Source organism: Prunus avium, chromosome 7 (assembly GCF_965620075.1).
Source record: "Prunus avium chromosome 7, drPruAviu1.hap1.1, whole genome shotgun sequence".
In the NCBI taxonomy this organism is placed as follows: Eukaryota; Viridiplantae; Streptophyta; class Magnoliopsida; order Rosales; family Rosaceae; genus Prunus; species Prunus avium.
In genome coordinates, this window is record NC_142290.1 from 35,881,018 (window position 1) to 35,893,913 (window position 12,896).

Sequence of the window (12,896 nt, forward strand, 5' to 3'; positions counted from 1 at the left end):
CACTTTGCTTCACTTAAACTCAAATTATTTTAAACGCTATGATCTCCTGACCGTAAACTCATATATGATTAACAACTTACTTTTAAAGATAAATGATTCGAATAAGTGAAACACATACTAATACATTTTGGGTAAACAAATTACTCAGGGGAGTGTGTATGAGTACGTACTCTTCTTCTTTTTTAGGTATGACAAAAAACGCATGAATTTGGTGAAACCGATAGGAGATATTTGGGGTTTTTGTACAAGTGTACTAGTAACAATTTGATAGGCAATTCTTACTCCATCATGCTTAAAGACACGAGACAGAAGATTCAAGCAACACAACTTTTATATTTAACCCTATATATGTAACAAATTTAGCAGAATTGGGGAAAATAATTATAGCAGTGGTCCTACTTTTAACTTCATCGATCGATGACCTCACGAATGCCAAATGAAGCGATATACAGCCTTTTTAATTAATTAATTTGGATGCACGCAAAACATGGAGGTAAGGTAAATGCCTCACAATTTAATCCCATCAGGAGGTAAGTAAGGTAAATTATCATTTGGTCTCTAAATGGTAACTCTTAATCAAATTTACTATAAATAAAATGCACGATGACAGATATCCGAATAAGAGGATAACTATATATATAGACAAATGTGTTTGTTGTATATAGATACAGAGATTGAATAATTACTTTTCAATAATTGGCATATTGCTGCTCCCCATCGTTCACGTGAGGTACTTAGGGTTGACTATGTTGGGGACAATTTCCAACTAGTTGCAAATTTGTTGGTAGGTCATCAATAATGTAAACTCTCATGTTTGGCTACTCTTTTTTGTTTTCTTTTTTTTTTCTTTTGGGTTACTTACTGGTCCCATAGAATTAAAAAAAATATATAAATACATTCATGATTTTTGGCATATTGTTATCAAATTTTTATTAATTGCGTTTGTTTTCATAATAATTGTTTATTATGACTTTGGGAAAAAACTGCATTTTTTTTTTATAGTTATATATAAATAATTTTCTGGTGAGATACTGAAAGATTTTCAATAAAATAATATAGATATATATGGAAAAGGTGTGGGGAGGGGTTGGGCGCAAGGTTTGTCCCTTGTCTGTACAAGCATTGATTGTCTTTTGGCAATACTCCGGTCAGGACTTGTTCCCATCCACACTGTAACCCATATTTCATCTGCTTAACATTCCTTCCTGTTCCTCCCATAACATAATACAAAGAAAAAATACACAGTAATCCTCATCACTCCATCCCCCTTAATTACAACTCACCATATCAGTTACCTAGCTAGCTCTCTTGGATACTTAACTTGGTACATATAATTCTATTGCGCGTTGGCACGGATGTTTCAAATGTAGAAGTATTATAATTGAAGCACTGAGTAATTTGTGGTTTAACACGAGCCCTAGAACCAGAGAAATATCAAAGCATTAGAGAGTACATGCATGTGGTGGTGGCTCAGATCGATTGTCCATTAAGTTGAGAGTACAAAGCAATATATATATATATATATATATATATATATATATATATATATATATATATATATCGGTTATAATTGAGATGATCATTGGTTCAAATCAAGGTGTGTAGTGATGGATGGAAATGTGATGTGATCCTAAAATATTTGTGTGGCCAGCATGCAACGTTGAGTTGTACTACTGTGGCTAGGCTAGCTGAGGTGCCACTACTATTTATTTTTCTCACTGGGGGCCGGATTGTGGGGTGAAATTACTAACTTTGCAGATAGGGTTTTGATATCAATATGGGGTCTGCGTAGTAGCATTCCACACATCTCCTTTTGGTTTGTCTTTTTTAACTTGTTTGTTTGGGTCTCAAGAAGTCACGTGAATGCCTTCAACTCTCTCTCTCTCTCTCTCTCTCTCTCTCTGCTATAGCTAATCTCTTCTTTTAAAAGAGTAACACCACTCTACAGCTTAGGCCCTTTTGCGTTCCTCTCTTTTTAATTTCTATGTCTCCCTCTACTTCTCCGACCTCTTCCATCTTTACTGGAGTAACATATAAGATTTGATTGACTAGCCTTCTCCTAATTTGCTAGCTTTCTCCTTTTGATCTCTCTCCCAATGGCTCCACCTTCCCCTTTTCTTGAGCTCAGTGGAGATGGTGGAGATCATGATCATCAATACCACCATCTCTTCAATCTAGAACCTCAAACTTCTTTCTCTTCTTTCTCTTCTTCCTCTCTTTCCAGCCCCATATTCTTAACTCCATCTCAAGCCCAAGCACCATCCGATCACTATAGAGAACCACAAAACTTTCAATTCCAACTCCTAGAGGTACTATTACTATATAATTTAATTATGTGATCTCTATATCTTATTTGGTTTCCTGTACCTAATGAATTCTCTTATTTTTTAGGCTGATCATCATAACATTGTCTCGTATGGCGGATCATGTGATCACGACCCTAAAACCCTCGAAAACGAAAGTGGCAGTGGTACTATTCTGAAATTAAGCATTTCCAAGAATGGAGCTGGCAGAAATGGAAATCCAAGTACTGATAAGTGGATGTCTTCAAAGATGAGGATGATGAGGAAGATGACAAACCCGGATCAAACTTCGAGCAGCTGTACATCCAGCGATGATAAACCAGTTGCAATGAAGTTATCAATATCACACAAGTCTGAAGAGCAGAAGCCGCAGCATCCTGACATGATCAGCTGCAGCAACAATTCATCAAACAACATGAACAACAACGTCCCAATTATTAGGGTTTGCTCTGATTGCAACACTACTAAGACACCTCTATGGAGGAGCGGACCAAGAGGCCCCAAGGTAATTCATTACTTAATCTTCTGTCTAATTTATTGCTAACTTCAACTATACAAAGATAAAAGAGTTAATTTGATAACTATTCTAATTGAAGATAAAATTTTCTTTCTTTTTATTTACTTATTAATTTGCACAATTATGGTGGAGCAGTCACTTTGCAACGCCTGTGGAATTCGGCAAAGGAAGGCGAGGCGGGCCATGGCGGCTGCTGCAGCTGCAGCAAGCGGCACAACCCTGGCTGCTGCGCCATCTATGAAGAGTACTAGTAAGGTGCAACACAAAGACAATAAACCAAGAGTTGCTTCTACTGTCCCGTTCAAGAAAAGGCCGTACAATAAACTCAGCTCAACCCCATCATCAAAAGGCAGACCACCAAAGAAGCTTTGTTTTGAGGATTTCGCAATAAGCATGAACAATAACCATTCATCATCTGCCACTAGCACCACCACTACTAGCCTTCAACGAGTTTTCCCACAAGACGAGAAGGAAGCTGCGATCCTGCTCATGGCTCTATCTTGTGGACTTGTTCATGGTTGAATTAATTTCGACACCGATCTTCGAGTTTAATTAGTCCACAACAAGTACTTCTTTTGTAGTAGTAGTAGTATTTAGTGATATTATTATTAGGACTAAACCAAGTTCAGGTTAGAGAGAGTGTGAGAGAGTAACAAAATCAGTGATGATTAGGAACCGAATGAATTAGTTAGTTCAATAAAAACCAAAAAATAAATGAAGTAAATGTTGTGATGATGTTATGAGAGCGTATTAATTATATGGTGTTTTGTTTTGGGCAAGCAGAAATAGAATTCACCATGCAAATTATGGTGCTAGCTGCTTGTTCAATATAAATGCCTTGTACGTTGCGTTATCATTTTGATCAATTAATATTGTCATCCTATATATATATATATATATAAAACTAATAAATTTTTCCAAAGGTTTGCCGCATATATATATATACTCGTTTTGCTTTCCTTGTCCTCTTGTTGTTTGATTTCAGTGCTGCCCGCAGTTAGCTGGTACAAATCTTAGTTGTGAAGTGAAACAAGATAGGGTTTTTTCCATTTACTATATCAGAGAACCATTGAAGAGGTACCATCGATCACTGACCAGCAATTAATGCCAAGTTTGGAATACATTGTAGAGAACTGCCAAGTTTGGAATACATTGTAGAGAACCAAAATATTTTTGAGTCACATGACCGTTAGAATTAGTGGATATACTGCATAATGCAGTAGGGCACGAAGATTGAGGGGTGCAGATCATCCCAAACATACATATGAGAGAGAGAGAGAGAGAGAGAGAGAGAGAGAGAGAGAGAGAGAGAACTCTAATACATGAGGTTTAATAATCAAAGAGAACTTTGGGGAATATATATGTAGGGTGTTTCATATGAGAAAGGAACAACTGAGCTTTTTACAGTCTGCAGTTGATTTCTTTTTCGTTTTGTTTTGTTGCTGAAAAGCTTTATGGGGCTTACTGGCTAAGCAATAATGACGGTGATGATTCGGAGTTGATATATATATATATATATGTATGTATGTATGTATAAATGCAGCTTTATGGGCTGGAAAGGTTGTCGCCTAGAGGCTCGTTGTCTCAGACATTGTCTGGATTCGAAGTTGATATTAAAGAGAGGTAGTAGTACTAGCAGCAGCAGCATAGTGGTACAAAGGAAGGAGAAGGGACTAAACTTGTGGTATATGCGTGAGTGTACAGTGACTCTTGAGCCCTAGCTACAGTTAAGTACTTCAAAGGGATAGATAAGTTGCACAATACCAGACGATATAACTACTTCGAGTTGGCTCGCTCTGTGTTTTTGTTGGAGGCAAATGTGGTAATGTATGGGGTAGTATGACTTTATATATGAAGAAGGCATCCAGCTAAGTTTTCTTTTGGCAGTTCGAAATATTTTCAGATTCACTCACATCGCACGGCCAAAAAGGAAGAAATTGGAACCCATTTTTCCATCCATCATCCTCGCCATTTGAGCTAACCTTAATGACAAGTTCATATACTCCATTTAGACAATGACGTTAAATAATTCATCAAGAACTTGTATCCAATGAAGAAAATGAATTGTGAAGATTTTCCAAAGGCTCAACCAATTGGTGTTAGATCACTCCCCAATAATTATTTGGGTTTTTGAACTTAGGCAATATATCATGATCTATAGTAGGAATGGGACCACTTTCTCATGTTTTTTAATTTTAATTTTTAACTTCTGGTTAGGACAGGTTATTTTGTTTTCTCTGGTGTTGAAAGTTCGGGTTCTTTATTCATGGAGGTTTTGTTGCTAGTTCCTTGTTCGCGAGAGAGAAAACAAAAAAAGTACGCTCGCCAGAGAGAAAAGAAGAAGAAGCAGTTTTGGAAATTAAAAAAAAAAATTATAATTTGATTTAAAAGTTTGATGATATGTAGTGCTCGTGTGTTAAGTAGTTAAATTGTTTGAGTGATTTAGATTTACCGAAATACGAATAAATGCATAAAACTTAAAATGTAGAGTTTCGTATCTCATATTTCAAATGCCCAAGGGAAAGGAAAACAAATCAATTCGTGTTTTTGTGTTTAGACAATGGGAAACTTTCCTTGAGAAATAAAAAATTCATGAAAAAAAAGGAAAAAAAGAAAAATTAAATCATTAACAAAAAGAAAGAAAATGGAAAATTATTGAAAATATCCCCATGATTGACGACACATACTTTTTATCTAGGGAACATTGACTTTGAGTGGTGATTTCCCCACTCCAATTTTATCTATTTACATTCTATTTTATTACTAAAAAAGGAGTATAAGTGGATAAAATTGGAGTGGGGAAATCATTTAACCATAAAAAAGCATACCTTTATACTTCAACAAAACGACAGGTCGTACGTACTATTCCGACCCCATTTTTCTCAACATTTTGAAGTTAGATACGCGAACTGTTAATTTGGTAAAATCAGTTAATTAACGACTAAAGCAGACTGTTTGAGAGTTCAACAGATTCCCTTCTTGGCTGTGCACAAACAATCAAGCCCAGAGAGAGAGAGAGAGAGAGAGAGAGAGAGAGCGCGCTAGCCCCAAATAGCTCAGACTCAAAAGCAAAAATGGCGGACCCACCACCACCACCATTACCGCCAAAGGAATTGCCAATCAATCGCTACAAGTTCATTTGGCGAGTCCTCTTGATCTCCAATCTTGCTCTCGGAGGTCAGCTTCCCCGCTCTTTTTCGCCTTTACTTTCTGTGTGTTTCTTGAGCTAGATTAGATTATGGCTTATGGGGTTGCAATTTAGAGTCTTTTATCAATTTTGGGTAATGGGTTATGTTCATCTAAGCAGAAGCTCCGTTTAAATGATTTGGAACGCGTGTTTTCTCATTTTGGTGCACAATGTGTTTGATTTATTGACTCAGAGAACCCTGTTATATAAATTTTGTCAAGCTGTTGTTTAACTTTTTCTTTAGGCTATTATTGTTTGATGGGTAATTTGTTCTCATTGTTGTTTAATGATATGATCGCATAATCTAGTTAGACTAAGGCTGAGCACAAATACGCCCAATCTTAAAGTACAAAATTTTATACATAAGGACAGCATTCAAGATAATGAGGGAAAAAGTTAAGCCTTTTTAGCCCCTTGTCCGATGCATTTTCAGGCAAGCTCTTTAAGGTGTTTTTGGGAATAAAGTTTGGTTCTCCGAATCACCACCAATTAATGTCAAAGGCAACTGATTTCAGACAGCTCCAATATGCATACGTATTTAATGCCCAAAAAAATGTGGTCATTCTCATTCTTGTGGTGTGCTAATGGGGAATCAATTTATTAAATCTGGAAGGCCGTGGATAGAGCTTAGATACTTAAAAACCAGCTGGAGTAAGTTGACATTTATGTGCAAATCTTACTTGGCGGAAGATTATTGATGTGTGAATGTTTGCCATCTATAGAAAAAATGGTTTCATATTTCTTGGGCCAAGATACAGGCTGTATGCTTTTCTGTCTTGTGATTGACATAAATCTTGCCAGAAGTATACATCCATTTGTTGTTTGGGCATTTCTCTCTTAATCCAATCGTCTTAGATTATGCCCTTTCTATTGAAAGGGGGTGGGGGTTGTTAAAGCAGGTTTTTTGGGAAAATATAATTGATGTGGAGAAGTATACATCCATTTATTCCTTTTGGGCTTCTCTCTCTCTCTCTCTCAATCTAATCTTATTGGTGTTTTCCCTATCTGTTAAAAGGGTGCTACTTTTGTTGTTTTGAAGATAGCCATCTTTGTATGAAATGTCTCTTCTATCTTTCTTATTTGCGAGTGGATTGAATGAGTTATGTGACTGGATCTCTGGTTTGATTTTCCCATAGGAAGGATTAGCCCCCTCCCTACCCTGATAATGAGAGGCTACTGCCATCTGGACAAACCCACTTTCCATTCCTCTTTACCTTGATGACATGAAGCCAACTGGTTAATTATCAGATGGTGTGCCTATTTTGCCACTTCACCATTGAGTAATTGGGGTTAAACTCTTGATCTCTAAGGTTCTATTGATGAATTCATCTCCTCAGTACTTAGTTTTACCCTTTCTTTTCCTTGATTGATAATTTGTCACAGTATGAATAACAAAAATCATAGTCAAACTCAAAAGTTAACTTCAGTTTCATTCTTTGTGGAGTTGTGGTGGTTTCGAATCGATACTATGACTCTAACTTCGTCGACAGGAAATACAGGATTTTACTGACTTCCATCTGACCTCTTGCAGCTTACATGTTTATTGGGGCTCGGAAGAGAGATATTGGCATAGTAAATAGGAAATCTGCAGAAACAGGCGCTAAAAATCACAAAGCTGTAGTTGAAGTGCCCTCTCCTCCTGCAACAACTACTACAAGTACAACTTCTGAGACATGGGATATGTGAAGGTGCAGCAGCCTGCCTATCCCTGGAGACCGGCAACAGTAACATTTCAAGTAGACGTTAGAAGGGAAAATGAATTCAAAGTCAAGGATCCTGAAGAGAATAATCGAAATGATGAAAAGACAATCTTAAAGCTTTATCCGTGCAAAATCCGCACCAAGCTTTTAATTGGTGCTTCTCTTTACTGACAGACGCTTATACAGAGAAATTTTGTTTCGAAGTATAGAACATAGCACTTAGGTCTTGTTATGTTGGGAGATGGATAGTTTTGGCTTGAGTAACATGTTTGCAGCAGATTACATGCCAATTTTTGCGTGATATAAGGACCCCTTGTCCATGAGAATTATCTGTATCTTCTTACATTGGGAATTTGTTGCAAAATATTAGATTATTTATTTCTTCCCAAATAGTTAGTGTGGAATTAATGGAGAAAAATTCATTAAGATTACTACTAATGAAGATCATTAAGCCTCCTTTGGGAGCCCGACCAGTTCTAAGGCACCCAAGGACAAAAATTAAGCAAACAACAAGAGAGAGAGAATGAAAGAAATAAAGATTTTGTCATTTGCCTTTTGAGGGCTTTGAGTTTGAGACTTTGATGTGGTTAACAATTAATAAAGGGCTCCACCATTGTTGTGTCCTCCAACTCCCTCCACTAACGATATCCACACTTCCCATCCAATCCCATCTGCCCTCTTCGAGGCTTGAACCATTCATCCAAATTTCAAAGCTAATTGAAAAAAAAAAAAGAAAAAAAAAAAAGAATTTTCCATACTGGCCCTGGTCTTGCACAGTTAACCTCCCATTACGAATCTTTATCTCTACAATGCCAGGAACCATCCTAGTTTCAGGTACCAACTAACAGCTAAGTTTTCAACTGTAATTCAAACATGGGCATGGCAGTTATGTTATGTCTAACATAAATATTAACTTTTTTCTTTCATATGAATATTGAATTCCACTTCAGTTCTTGAATTCATGGACCTTCCATCTTCATCATCTTCTTCCTCAATATCCATAAAGGGTGAGCAATTATTTCTCCTCTGAATTCAGTTGCCTTCTTTAAATGTCTATCTAAAAACTTCAACAATTTAACAAAGTTCTCACTGTATACATATGCACTTGCAGTTTCCATGGGGAAAAGAGAGTGTCAAACTTGGGACAAGGGAGACTTCACCTTGTAATAATAACAGCAAAACTTATTTTAGTCCTGAATGCTATTGTTATTGGTTGAATATCTAATTAATCCATGTTGTGTTTATGAACAGCCCATTGACGACCCTTCGTGACAATTTGGTTGTTCTTCTTCAAGATGCCGAGGGAAATGAGATATTAGACGCAGGTTTATCTGTCAAACAATCCCTTATATATAGCTAGATGAACCCTTTTATCAATTCTAAAACTGAGGCAGATGAATATATGTATGATCATGTGTGGATCAGGTGTTGAGACCAAGTCCATAGTCGAGAAGGGTCTTTGGGACGCGTTCTTTCCACTCAAAGGAGGTGGGTTGTTGCATATGAAGTTACAGTTTGTACTCAACGAAGAAGAGCGCATCCGAATCCGTTCGATGGTACTCTTTTGTGGTTCTGATTTATTTTTAATGATAAATTTCAGTTTGTACTCAAAATTGTTATTGTTGTTGGCATTTACTACATCATCTGAACTTGCTTGCAGAGAGAATCTGCACTAAAAAAGAAACTTGGGGAGTTCATCTATAGCAATCCCAGTAGTGTGCAAATTACTCCTGGTGCTGGGACAAATCTTGCATCATCTTTGTGCCTTCCCAATGAGATCTCAGGTTCGATCTTGATAACCCAACAAGAAAATTAGAATTTTTTTTTTTGGGGACAGAAAATTAGAATCTTCAGGCAGAAAAAAGTAACATAACAAGAACAGTCAAATAGTCTGACAAGTCCTTAGTTTCAGTATGGTATTAGATTTACCTTTCTTGAATGACTCTTTGGATAGAAGCCATAAGCATTGAAAAGATAGTAATTGGGATTGGAAGTACTCATCATGATCAGAAGTAAAATTAACTCAATTTGGAGAATGGAATGTTTCCACTTTAAGTAAAAAGAAGCTTGAAAAGTACGTTCACGAGTTCTTTTAACGATCATTTAACGTGTTTTAGAGTGATGCAGATAGAAATGAGGAGACTTCATCAGGCATTACTCTGCATCAGTGGGTTGACCTCCCTCTGACTGAATCATGTCAAGGGAATTTAGTTGAGGAGACTGAGGCACAGCCACTTCCTGCTAATGTTCCAGCCAAGGCCAAATATGCTAGTGAATCTTCAAAACTATTAAGAAGCTCACAATCAATGGTTCACGCAATAAGCCTTCCTAATCTTCAGGAAGATAAGCCTCATAACCTCGAGAAGCAGGGTCCAATCCAGAAAACTCCTAGCAATGTAAAGAAAATGATAAGTGCCTTCGAAAGTGGTTCAGCTGAGGTATGTCTGCATGTTGCTTTGAAACAGATATCGATATGTCATTGCAAGTGGATATAACTTGTTTTTTCCACGAGTTTGATGCATACTGTTTCCTTCACGCACAGGATATGAGGCCTTGCATCAAACCGCCACCAAATGAAGTTCAATCGAACAGTATTAAAGCAGGAGCTCCCCTGAAAATCCATAATTTAAAAGAAGACAATACGGTGGATACAGAAACTGCAAAGTCAATATTAGAAGAGGTTGTGAAGTCTTTTTCTTCAGGGGACTTGCTACTTGACCCAACATCTGGTGATAAAAGTGGTGAGCAAATTAATTTACTTGGAGCTTCAGATGGGACTAAATCATCACATCCCACTGTGATAAAAAATAAAGTCAAACTATTGCATGTACATCAAGAAGTTGGCATAAAGAAAAAGAACTTCCACAAAGATTTCATTACAACATCAAGATGTGAAACAGTTCAAGTTTCAGAGAAGATTCTTAGTAAGCATAGGCACCAACCAATTAATACGGGCCATGGAAGGCGAAATTCTGGTGGTATTCCTGTTATAGAGGAGAGTCGACTAGAAATTTCTTCCCGAAATATTTCTCAAATCATCGACATTCAAGAAGCTTCAACTAGTGCCAATGTGTGTACATCAGTAGTAAACTGTGAAGATAGGCAAATTCCCTTTGAGAGCTCTGGTGCCTGGATATTCCCAGATGAAGCAATACGTGTCTGCATAACAACTAGTGGTAAAAAATTAATGGATTTACTAGGAGGTTGCAGAGAGAAGCCAAACATCCAGCAAGGAAGGATGAATGTTTCTCTACCAGAAAATTCAGAAGAGGTACATGAATTTGCCAGCTGACTTTCTGGTTACTCATTAGTCATCATTGTTGAAGCATTTTGATTTGATATATTTGATTTAACTGTATCTCAATTAAAACTTTCGGCACTTCATGGTGAAGGAAAAGATTATAATTGACATGAGAATGATATTCTGAACGGCGTTAAAACTTCAAATGACGCGATTTTCGTTGTATCGAACATGGTGTGGTGGACCATTGAACTAGTATTCTAACAGTCTGATCATAATGTTCATGCCATCTTTTTTAGCAGAATGTGAAGAATCACAGACCAAGAAAATCAAAGGTTGATCATCCAGAGGAAGCTGAAACTTCTGGTGGCAAAGTTGGACAGGTTAAAATTCCTCTCCTAAATTCTTTAGTGAAATGATTTGTAGTTCTTATGTGACTTCTTCTCCTCAAGGCTAAGATTTAAGACAGAGTAAGACTACAAGTAACAAAGAAACAGAGTGCAAAGTGTTAGGGAAGTAGTGCTGATATATAATTTCTTCATTTTAATCCTCCCATTTCTCTTATCAGGCAATAAAAGTTGCAATCATGATTGGCTTTGGCACACTAGTTCTCCTGACAAGACAAAGAAAAAACAGGTAAGTATATTGTTTTTTATATAAAAATATAAAAAGATCAGCAGGTGAAGTTTCTCCAAGGGGTGGGGGTGTATATGCTGACTTGAATGGCCATTTTACGTAATTGCAGATGAAATAACCGGCAGATGCACTTTGGTTATCATCCCAAGGGGTGGGGTGAGAAGATTTTGGAACCACCATTTATTTATTTATTTTGATATGAAAAGTTTAGGGCAATTGTCCCTACACTTGCGGCTGTGTGTCCGATTTTGCCTCTCCTCTAACTCTTCATTTGATAACCTCTTTCCATGCGATTTAAATAGTTTTTTTTTTTTTTTTTTTTGTTGGAACGATTTAAATAGTTTTGAATGCCGAAATTGACATTTGAATAAATAATTACAATAAACAAGACTAATATAATATCTCACTTGAACAACATCCAAACAACAATAATCACTTGGCATAAAAAAAAAAAAAAAAGCAAAAAGAAGCTGCTAAAGACATTAAAAGAATCTTCACGTCACAATAAAAGTTAATTTCATTGTAATGCAGGCCCGGCTCAGTCATATCTAAATAGAGATCCATGATTTGGGGCAAATGTGTCAATAAATTTACTAATAATCTTCCCAGCTTTGAGTCTATAAAATCTTCTTTAGACCGTTTCAACATCAAACATAAAACCTTGTTATATTTTGGGTTAATTTCAATTTAGTACCCTGAACTCTTACCTTTAAGACATGTTTGCTCTTGCACTCTCAATTTTTTTGGTAAGCTGGGTGGGGACAAGCCCCCAAAGCAGAAGCAATTACAAAATAGAAACTAGACGCATCTTACAGACACCTAACAAGTCATCAAGTACAGCTGGAGTGATCCAAGCAGGGGGCTCGTCCAGTTCGTAGTAGTCCAATTTTAATGATTACATACCCTAAGCTTTTCAATTTTGTGCAATTTGGTTCCGGCGTTAACTTCATCGTCAAAATTTACGTTAATTGCTTGTGTGATAAGCCTAGATCTCACCTATTTACTTATTTCAATCTCAATTGAAGGGTATTTTATTAAAAAAATGGTTTAGTATTAATGCGTGTAATGTGTTCTTCATGGCGAGAAGACATCAGATACTCGAAAATACTTTGCAACTGATGTCGAAATAAGCGAATAGGTGAGACCCTGTTTGTGCCTGATAAATCTCGGCCATGAGCTGACCGAAGGAGCCCTTTCTCTCGGCCCTGGCACTTGTTTGCAGAGGCTGAAACACAGCGTTTCGCCAGGGTATTTCGCTTTCTTAAAAATAAAAGAAGGAAATGCTAAGGCATGATCATCTCGGCCTCAAGCA

At 36.9% G+C, this 12,896-nt stretch overlaps 2 protein-coding genes across 5 annotated transcripts; both read left to right on the forward strand.

Annotated features, from left to right (window-relative positions):
• Positions 1 to 1,777: 1,777 nt before the first annotated feature.
• GNC (GATA type zinc finger transcription factor family protein) lies at positions 1,778 to 3,742 on the forward strand. Its single transcript, XM_021951369.2, has 3 exons — positions 1,778 to 2,309; positions 2,392 to 2,808; positions 2,956 to 3,742. The coding sequence occupies exons 1-3, from the start codon at positions 2,097 to 2,099 to the stop codon at positions 3,340 to 3,342; spliced, it is 1,017 nt and encodes a 338-aa protein (XP_021807061.2). The 5' UTR covers positions 1,778 to 2,096; the 3' UTR covers positions 3,343 to 3,742.
• Positions 3,743 to 7,688: 3,946 nt separating this feature from the next.
• LOC110750955 (uncharacterized) lies at positions 7,689 to 11,941 on the forward strand. Of its 4 annotated transcripts, none has more exons than XM_088244815.1 (11): positions 7,689 to 8,541; positions 8,658 to 8,714; positions 8,819 to 8,870; positions 8,959 to 9,032; positions 9,133 to 9,263; positions 9,368 to 9,491; positions 9,835 to 10,145; positions 10,250 to 10,978; positions 11,248 to 11,331; positions 11,517 to 11,584; positions 11,694 to 11,941. In XM_088244815.1, exons 1-11 carry the CDS (start codon positions 8,289 to 8,291, stop codon positions 11,695 to 11,697), a joined length of 1,887 nt encoding a protein of 628 aa, XP_088100941.1. In that variant the 5' UTR covers positions 7,689 to 8,288; the 3' UTR covers positions 11,698 to 11,941. The 4 variants fall into 4 exon arrangements, with proteins under 4 accessions (XP_088100941.1, XP_088100943.1, XP_088100942.1 ...); XM_088244817.1 differs by having other exon boundaries at positions 11,251 to 11,331; positions 11,694 to 11,940; XM_088244816.1 differs by lacking the exon at positions 11,694 to 11,941 and having other exon boundaries at positions 11,517 to 11,588.
• Positions 11,942 to 12,896: the final 955 nt, after the last annotated feature.

Coding starts and splice junctions, on each gene's coding strand:
- LOC110750955 (XM_088244815.1), top strand. CDS start 8,289: ATGTGGTTAACAATTAATAAAGGGCTCCACCATTGTTGTGTCCTCCAA. Junction 8,542..8,657: donor AGGAACCATCCTAGTTTCAG/GTACCAACTAAC, acceptor ATTCCACTTCAG/TTCTTGAATTCATGGACCTT. Junction 9,033..9,132: donor AAATGAGATATTAGACGCAG/GTTTATCTGTCA, acceptor TGTGTGGATCAG/GTGTTGAGACCAAGTCCATA.
- GNC (XM_021951369.2), top strand. CDS start 2,097: ATGGCTCCACCTTCCCCTTTTCTTGAGCTCAGTGGAGATGGTGGAGAT. Junction 2,310..2,391: donor TTCAATTCCAACTCCTAGAG/GTACTATTACTA, acceptor CTTATTTTTTAG/GCTGATCATCATAACATTGT. Junction 2,809..2,955: donor GCGGACCAAGAGGCCCCAAG/GTAATTCATTAC, acceptor ATGGTGGAGCAG/TCACTTTGCAACGCCTGTGG.